Source organism: Hevea brasiliensis, chromosome 4 (genome assembly GCF_030052815.1).
Source record: "Hevea brasiliensis isolate MT/VB/25A 57/8 chromosome 4, ASM3005281v1, whole genome shotgun sequence".
Classification (NCBI taxonomy): Eukaryota; Viridiplantae; Streptophyta; class Magnoliopsida; order Malpighiales; family Euphorbiaceae; genus Hevea; species Hevea brasiliensis.
This window is the reverse complement of record NC_079496.1, coordinates 17,307,564-17,317,205: the sequence shown is the minus strand read 5'-3', so window position 1 is coordinate 17,317,205 and position 9,642 is coordinate 17,307,564. Positions and strand designations below refer to the sequence as shown.

The 9,642-nt window shown below is 30.7% G+C and overlaps 2 protein-coding genes across 2 annotated transcripts; both read left to right on the top strand.

Annotated features, from left to right (window-relative positions):
• The first annotated feature begins 2,970 nt into the window (after positions 1 to 2,970).
• LOC110641948 (uncharacterized) lies at positions 2,971 to 4,048 on the top strand. The gene has a single exon (XM_021793847.2). It carries the CDS (start codon positions 3,601 to 3,603, stop codon positions 4,033 to 4,035), a length of 435 nt encoding a protein of 144 aa, XP_021649539.1. The 5' UTR covers positions 2,971 to 3,600; the 3' UTR covers positions 4,036 to 4,048.
• A 1,361-nt stretch (positions 4,049 to 5,409) lies between these two features.
• LOC110648631 (cytochrome c oxidase copper chaperone 1) lies at positions 5,410 to 7,793 on the top strand. Its single transcript, XM_021802920.2, has 3 exons — positions 5,410 to 5,476; positions 5,803 to 5,881; positions 7,309 to 7,793. The coding sequence occupies exon 3, from the start codon at positions 7,346 to 7,348 to the stop codon at positions 7,586 to 7,588; it is 243 nt and encodes an 80-aa protein (XP_021658612.1). The 5' UTR covers positions 5,410 to 5,476; positions 5,803 to 5,881; positions 7,309 to 7,345; the 3' UTR covers positions 7,589 to 7,793.
• The last annotated feature ends 1,849 nt before the right edge of the window (positions 7,794 to 9,642 follow it).

Genomic DNA, 9,642 nt, shown 5'->3' with positions numbered 1-9,642 from the left:
AGTTCATACATGGAGAAGGAGAATCACCCATTAGTCCATGCCCTTCTCAAATTCAAGATTCAAAATGTAATTATTTATTATTTCTTTTTACATGATATTATTTTATTGTAAAAAGAAAAATTTTTCACCTTTTTTTTCACTTGTTTTATTATAAATAAAAACATCAAATAGTAATTTTAAATGATTATTATTTAGTTACTCACAATTTTAAGTGGTATCATTTAGTATATAAGTTAGGTTGGTGTCAAGTATTCAAGCGATGTGAAATCGTTACTAGGAAAAACTTGAATTTAAATACCACTTAAATCTTTGGACCTAACTACTTGTGAGTTAAAAATATTGAGTTAGTATATAAGTCAGATTAACGTCAAGTATTTAAACAGTGTGAGATCTTTGCCCTTACGCTCTTTAATTTTAAATTAAATTTTCTAATTTTTGTAATAGGAACGTTGAACATATTCAAAGAAATCTTCACTTTCGGTGATTTTCTGAGCATAAAAAAAAATTGAAAAAGAAAAAATTCTTTAAAAAATAGAGGGGAGAGAGACAGAGAAGCTAAATCATAATGCAGACAGCACACCCATAAGCCTGTGACCCACAAGAGTTGAATTGGCTACCAAATCAAACAGAAAAACATGGAAAAGTCTGGCATTTTGTGGATGGGTGATGATGTAGTTTGGATTATTTATTAATAATTAATTAAATAAATATATAATATTTTTATATTAAAAAAAATTGACCCTTTAAAATCGATATATCATTTTATATTAATTCAATTTTTACTTTTAAACTTTTTATTAATTACCAATTTCATCCATTTTTAAATTTTAGGTCTAATTTATTTAAACTTTTTGATTTAAACTCAAATTTATTTATGGCTGTTTCAATGCGTGAGATTTTTTCTTTAATTTTTTAATATTAATTAATTAAAATATAAATTAATTATCTTAAAATTTGATAAATTTTAATATTAAAAAGTTTAAAAATAATTAAATATTTTTTATTTGAGACGAGTGAGTTTAAATCGAAAATTTTAAATAAATCAAATAAAAAATTTAAAAATAGTAAAATTGAATATTGACAAAAAATTTAGAAATAAAAATGAGCTTTTTATCATAAATTTCATTAGAAATTGTAAATCATAAATAATTCCAAAAATCATAAAAAATTTGCAAATCATAAAAAATTGTAAATTATTTTATGTATTGTAAATTATTTTATGTTTAGAATGGAAGAATTTAATTTTTTTAATTTAAAAATTATTTAAAAAATAAAAATAAAGTATGATTGTATAATAATTTAATTAATTTTTTGTAAAAATAATTTATTTAAAAGGAAATTATTTTATTATTAAATATAAAAATAACGTCTCCAGAGTTAAAAAGATGGAATTGATGGGTGGGAATCACTCTCACCCCTCACTTCTCTATTTTTTAGAATTGTGGTTTATTTTATTTTTCTTTTAATAATTTATTAATTAGTCACCACATGGATTAAGAGAAAAGGTATTTAGTATTTCTATCTTTATGCTAAATTTTTATTAATTTTTTAAGGTCTCTTTCCTTTAACTATTATAGTTAATAGCCGATTAAGTTGATATATTGAACTGATCGGTAAAACGAAGGCCTTTCGCATCTTGTCTAGCTATTTTCATTTGATATATCAAACTGATAGGTGAAATTAGGGGTGTGTAAACGCTCAATTCGGTTTCGAATCGAATCGATAAAATTGAAAATTAAAAATCAAAAATTTTAAAAATCGAACCAAATCGATTAATAAGAGAAAATCAAACTGATAAATATCGGTTCGATTTTAAATCGATCAAACCAAAATTTATAAAATTTCATATTTTTAACATTAAATCTAAATAATAAAACATAAAAAACAAAATAGAAATCAAAACTAAAAAATCTTAAGGTTTTGTTCGGTTTTCTTTGATTTTGGTTTGGTTCGATTCGGTTTGATTCAATTTGATTCAATTTTCTTTGATTTTCTATATATATTAATAATTTCGATTCAGTTCGATTTTTTTTATTTTTTATGAAAATAACCGAACCGAACCGATAAATCGAAATTATCAAAACTATAAATCAAACCGAATCGATTGAATTTTAAAATCAAACTGATTGAACCGAATTGAATCGATTCGGTTTGATTTTTCAGTTTAAACCGAAAACTGTTCTCCCCTAGGTAAAATTATATTAAAAAATTACTGTTTATATGTAGAATGATTAATAAAGGTATATATCATATTATTTATTTTATTTTTAAAATAAATATATAATTATTACTTTATTATACAACATATATAAAAATAAAAATATAAATATTTTTAATGTATATTTTATCATATAAGAAAGATTTATTTATAATATTTTTATATTTATTTATTATTTCTTATGATTATAAATATTTTATTGATATAAAAGAATAATTGAAAGACATAAAATTTTAAAATTAATAAATTTTAAATGGGTAATATAATTTAAATAAAAAATAAATATAAATCGACTATCATTAATTAAGATTAAATTTAGTTATTAACAACTTATTTATAAATTTTATCAAATGGTACAAAACAACTATCAATTATCTTAAAATGTTACAACAAATGCAGTTTTGAAAATTAAAAATTTACCCATATTTTCAATGTATCTTTTTTAAAAAAAAATTGTTTGTCTAAAATTTTTTAAATTAAAATTTTATCTATAAATTTTAGTGTATTTTTTTTTTAAAAAAATTATTACTCTCAAATATTTTTATTGTCATGTACATTTTATTCAAATTAATAGTTAAATTTGTAGAATTTTGAACAGAAAGAATTTATTATTCACAAAATTAAATTAGAAGGATTAAGTTGTTATATTTTAACTAAAAAGAATAAATATGTGATTTTATTAAACTTCAAGGGTCATCTTGTAATTTAACCAATTGTATATTTATATCCATTTAACCAAGCACATTGTCAGCAACGGCAACCCGTAAATGCTTATATCCAAAATTGAACACTAATCTCCCTACTGAAACCCCACACCTTCAGCGTCGATTCATTTGTTTCATTGTCATTGCCTCTTCAGCTCCTTAGTTTTGGTTGTGGGGTTTTGGATACAAAGGTTTTTTTCTTGGATCTCTCTGTGCAACTGGATTTGGCTAAATTTGAGATTAGAGCTTAATTTAAAGGTTCTTGTTGCCGGAACAGTGGGCTCTTGTAGTAGGCTATAAATTGAAAATTAAATTGTGTATGTGGGTCTAACGTGTTTGATGAATTCTGATTTCTGATTAAAGTTATGTTACAGTTAGTTGGGAAGGTCTTTTTTGGTGTCCTGATCAATGAGTTTTCATTTTGGTTTATTGTAAGAATCCTGGGATCAGGATTTTGAGCAGTGATTTCATCTTCTTCTCTTTCTGATAAAACATTAAAAATAAGTCGGTTAATGGTTTATATCAATTGGGTTCCTATTTCTCTTTTTCCTATTTCTCTTTTCACATCGGATGATGCATTGATAGCTAAGGTTAAAAGGCTTTGTTTTTCAGCTTTTTGTACTTGATTTGTGTTGGTAAGGGAAGGAGATAAAAAAGCTTAATCTTTTTCCTGATCAAATGGGCTCATTTGGGTTCTTTCTGATATGTATGCTTCACTCTTTGATAGCTCTAACCTGTGGAATTCTGATGATGTTTTACACGAATGAGGCCTCTGTGTTTGGCCATGGCATTGAGGTAGCTTCTAAGCTGAAAGGATCAACACCCCGTGACCAACTCTTGATCCAAACCTCTGATTCCTTTTCTGGGTTGCTCTTATTTGCCATTGGTTTCTTGTTATTTATGGTGGCATTTGTCAAGGATAGAGAATTCCAAAGCTTTTTTGCAAAGGGTTGTGTTCTGATTCATGTTTCAGTGGCTTTTTGGAGAATTTACTTTGAGTGGAAGCTTGAAGATCTAGCTCATGATTTGCCAAGGCAGGTTGTGGGTGATATTGCATTGGCTCTTTCCTGGGTTTTCTTTCTTGTTTACTCATGGAGAGAGAAGTATGATTAGCTATAACACATAATTGTTGTGTCATGGAAAGGCCTTGCTGAACTTGAACATGCTCTGGGGCGTTTATTGAATAAATTTCAGCTGGAATTGGTGTAAAGCTGGGTTTCCCATTTGGGATCTCTGGTGCAGATTGCAGAGTGAATCTGAAACTAAAGAAAAATTGGAGGCAAAGCATAGGTAAGATCCTGGGTTTGTGCTGCAAAATCTTGCTTAGGAAATCTTGAAAATGCTTGAGTTCTAAGTAAAGTGGAGATGGGATCTGCTTATGGCATGTTTGCTTTCATTTGGATATTTAGCTTGATGTTTAGCTAATATCATCAATTTCTGAACTTCCTACTAAATTGATCCTATTCATGTATATTTGGTGATGAGAAATGTGAATTGCAGAAGTTTACTCATTTGCTGCCTCTCTCCTGCTTTTCTCGCCTATCTTGCCTTGCCAATCTTGTTTAAAGAGGATTTTTCTTTCCTTAAGACTATTAATTATTTTTCCCTTCTTTTCTAATCTGTGATATTAGACATGCAATACAGCTCCAATTCTATATGATATAGAAAATCTCTATTTTCATCATAAAAAATTCTAAATTTTCTATGGAGACACTCAATGTGCTTTAATGAAATAGTTAAATCAACCAAAGGACACAATTTATGATACGAATATGAGGATACCAAATTACAAAAGTAAATTCTACAAGAAGTAACTCAATTTATTTCAGAATTGAGAGATTATTCTCACTTAAATTCTTGCATTTTCTTTGTTTAATTCATGATCTAATGAATTCAGGTCAATAACTTTATTGATTATCATTCTATATTTCGATTGGTTGAAAATTTCTTCACCATTTATTTTGTTTTTCTTTGATTTTTGGCTGGTTGAGGATTTTATATCAGGGAATTCCATGGGAGAAATAGTTATTAAACCAGAAGAACTTCAAAATTCTTGATAATGAATGACTTTGCCATTTGATGATCTTGCTATATAAAAACTTTCCCATTTGATGATATAGCTATAATCTGTTGTTTTCAAAGTGGAATCTCGGAGGGAAAAGGCTTGGTATTTTTATATGAAGATCTCAAATTTTAATCAAACTGGGTGGGATGGGGATTGCTTATGGATGTGATTGGTATGAAATTTATACCCTTATTTTTTAAAAAATAAATTAAATATTCTTTAACTTTTAAGGAAATATATTGTTGCTGTTTTGAAATTGAATTAGAAAAACATTTATTTTTTAATATTGGAGGAGATTTTTTAATTAACACAAGAAAAAGTCCAAAACGATAACGTTTTATAGGCCACTCAAACCTATAACTCTTCTTTGATTTTTCTTCTTCAGGTTCTGCCGAGAGCTTTCCCTTTGGTTTTCCGTAGAGCAGAGACGCTCCAAAATCACCTACAAAACTTGGCCTTACAGTCTCTCACACATCCTCTCTCAATCAGGTGAGTATCTAAACCTAGGGTTTCTTAGATTCGTTTTTATCTTTTCAATTGAACATTTTGCTTCTTGTGGGATTGCTTTTTTTTTTTTTATTATTAATTTTTTTGAATTGGAACTTCGTATGTGTTATTTATAACTTCAGATTTCACTATTGAAGATTCAACTGAGAATGCATTAAATTTTTAATAGATTATTCACAAACTCGATCCGTTGAAAGAAAAAATCCCTTCTTTTCACTTGTTCTGCACAAGCTTATGGTTCTTATTGTACCACTCAGACCCAGTTCTATTATGACCATTTTTTTGCATTTTTTTTTCTTCGCTCATAGACATTCAACCACCACCTAGGAACTACCCACCTACGCATCTAAAGCCTGTCCCTCACTTCTCTTGCAAAAATTTCTAACGGTGAGTTTTTCCATAATACTGATTATTTATTTTTTTTAAACTTGATATCCTGTTGTTCAACGAAATAGCTAGGTCGTTTAATTGGGTTAAGTTGTTTGATTTCCAATTTCTGTTTACTTGTCCATGGTTGTTATTTTTCAAGAGCAAATTATTAGCATCAGGATTGACGATTGTATTTATTGGTTTTCTTAATGTTCTTTTTAATTTCATTATTTTTTTAGCTCCCCGTTTCTGAAATATCTTAAGGTTTCCTTGAAATTTGAAAATGAAAATTGGAGGTTGTTATGAACGTACGAATGAATGTTGTTGAAATGCTTTTTATGCTATTGAGTGCTGTTGGTCATGGCCCGTGCCCTATGTCCTACCACCTCAAAATATCTCAGGATATTGAGTCCTGGGAAACCATCTACACCAGGATCGATTTTTCGATGACTGTAAGGAGAGGAGCAGAGTTTCAACTCGAAACTATCTGAAAAGCCCAGAGCAGGAGCTATTACGACTCAAACAGGTTGCTTGCTCCCTATATTGAAAGCGAAAGCACCCTTACCTAGCCCTAGGCCAGGGAATCATAAACCAACTCTGCTTTAACTTGATTTAGAATGAATTGCCTATTTCTAAACTTGTTGGTAGTCTTCATTATTTACTTCTGGTTGTGACATTTATTGGTAAAAGGTTGATGAATGGTTTTTGTTCTTTTAGTAAATATCAAACCTTAATTATTTTGAATCCAAAAGTAGTTTAGGTAGAAATTTAAGTTTGAGTCAACATGCTTCATTGACGTTGAAAGACCTTGTTTTTCAAGGGTGGTTGCCTCTTGAACCAGTGATCGTTAGAGATATATGGAGGCACTCAGATCAATCTTCCTTCTGATTTTAACATATAAGTGTATGCATTTTATTTTAAGATATGCACGGCATCAATGCTATAATTATTTTGTAATCACTTTTATTATTCTTTGTGTTTCATATGGAATGATTGGCAGACATTTTAGCCTTTTTTTTTCATGTTGATGAAGTTGGTTAATGGGTCGCAACTTTGGCTGAAATGTTTGTTATATGAGCTGCATTTGAAGTGTGATTTCTATGTAGTAGAATAATTTGGTAACTAATGAGAGGTTAGCAAATTTTTTATCCCTATTCTGGCCAGAGTCGAGATCTACCCAATTGCTTTTGTTAAGTTGATTTATTAGATGCTATGCAGCAAAAATAGTCTTAAATTGATTTATTAGATGCTATGCAGCAAAAATAGTCTTAAATTCTTAATTCTAGGACACATGGAAAAAAAATTGGAATAAACTGTCAGTGATGATGTCTTCTTCTTCTTTGCCTGTGTGCGTATTTATTTACATGTATTCAAGGGTTTTTTTTTTTTTTTTTTTCTATTCTTTGCTCTGAATCTGATGTTCTTCGTTCTTTGTTTTTCTCCAGTTTCCCTCTTTCAGTAATATTTTTAAGACTTTGTGAAATGGGTGGGCTGCCTTTGCAAAATGCTTCCTCTACCTTAGCTCTGCCAGGATCCGAGCAAACTAAGGGTTCAGCAATTACATCATCTGTAGCAGAATCAAAGCCAAAAAAGAAGATATGCTGTGCCTGCCCTGAAACTAAGAAGCTGAGAGATGAATGCATTGTGGAGCATGGTGAAACTGCTTGTGCAAAATGGATTGAGGCTCATCGTCAGTGCCTTCGAGCTGAGGGTTTTAATGTTTGAAATTGATTTAGATGGTTGAGTTGATAAAATGATACCATTTTGGGCATAAGATACTTGCTTTTGGAACTATTCACAATAGTTGAGGAATAAAGAAAGAAAAAGGCAACTTTTCTTGACTACTTATGTTTCAAATTGTGCAATTTATTGAAATTATGAGGCAGTCTTAACAATTTAAAATAGACTGAGTGCATAGATGCAACCTTAATTTTTGTGTCTTATCTTTTTGTGGGTGCTGATCTTCTGATATATTTCTTAAGATGCCGTTGTGCATTCTGCTGCTTTCTAATTTTATATTAGATTTTGTTTTTGTTGGTTGAAAGACTTGGACCTGAGTTCTGCTGGCTCAGCTCATGCAATTGCAGCTCTGGAAGGATGACTAAAACTGATTTCAAATTGAGTAGAACCTTCAATGCAGTCAGCATGTCCTTGTATTTTTAACTTATCGCTCTTGTTTCTTATCCGCTCGTTATTTGGAACCATTTATCATTGTGTGCCACGGTACCATGCCATACTGATATGGAGAACAGATTGTTGAAAATTGAACTCCACTTTTATTGCCACTTATCGTAGCAGGCATGGCATGAACATATGTTTCCAGCTTTCTTCTTTACTTTTAATGAACATTTTTGGGGATTAGTAAATGTTGCATGACATCATAGAATCTTGAAGCCCCAGATGCATGATGCTTCACTGAGGTGGTGTTTTTACTCTCTAAATATACCTCTTTGAATTTTATTTATTTAATTTGACCACTAAAATACCTGTTTTGGAGGCTGTTCACTAGATGGGTAAACTTACCAACCTGGACCTGACCTGAAACAAACCATAGTTTCTTTCTTCTTCTTCTTCTTCTTTTTCGTGTAAATAAAAGGTAGATGGCATATGCCAAAGACTCATCTATTGCTTTAGCTAAAACAGTTCCATGCTATGGATTACTGACCCGACCTGGTTCATCATTTAGGGTTACACCCTAAACTGCGGTCAACCAACTCTAGTCGGAACTGAACAGCCCTACGTGTTTGAATTTATTTAGGGCTCCATTGCCTATGGAGTAAAATAGTTATAAGCTTAGAGTTATGAAGTAAGAATCAGAACAGTTGGGAAACGAAAACTACTAAAATGAAAAGATGATTAGAAGCAGATTTATACTAATAGTAATTCATTAATTAAGCCACACGAGGCCATATTCGATATGGCCTTTACACAACTAAGCAAGGAAACATTCAACAGCAAACACATTATTTAGCAAAATTACATTATTAGCAACTCCACTGCAACATCACACGATATGTTTTGTTTTATGAGTTCAGTGACCACAAGTGCAGTCAGTGCAGGTGCAGTTAGCACCACACTTGCACTTGCCGTCGGGCTCGGCAGTAGCAGGAAACTCCATGACAACAGTGGAGACAAAGCTGCAAGAAATGAGACATTCCATTAGTGCTGGATCGCAAGTGTAAGATCTCTAAAGTCTTGACAAAATAGCATTGAATTTTAACTTGTAAGTGTTCATGAACATCTTATCTAACTTGTTAGTCTCAAAAACACCTTTTCTTTTATAAAATATATTATAATTCAAGTAAAATATTGGATAAGATTGCATTATTATTAATTAAATTTGCATACCTCTTCTCAGTATCGACTATGTCAGCAGTGTAGCTGCTGCCCTTCTTCCTGCAAATATCAAAGTGCATAACATAAATAAACACCACCAAAGTTGCAGCCAGTGGAGGAAACTTTCAAATCAAGAGAAGGTTTTGAAATAAACCAACAGTGATGCAGCCAAAAATCCATGAAACCCAAAGATTTGATCAGATATCTAACCTAACATCTATTATAATATAAATTCTGAGCTATGAAGTAGATGATGATACTTACACGCACTGGCTCTTGTCAGCGCAGTCGCAGTCTCCGCAGGTGCTAGACATGGCGGTGGATTAACGTAGAAAGAAGCTTGAAAACTTGGAAATCTGGAAGGTTATAGTGCGAATGGCTATAGCTCTGCACTTGGGTCACGCATGAATTTATAGAGGAGATCACTAGAGATGGAAGGAGAG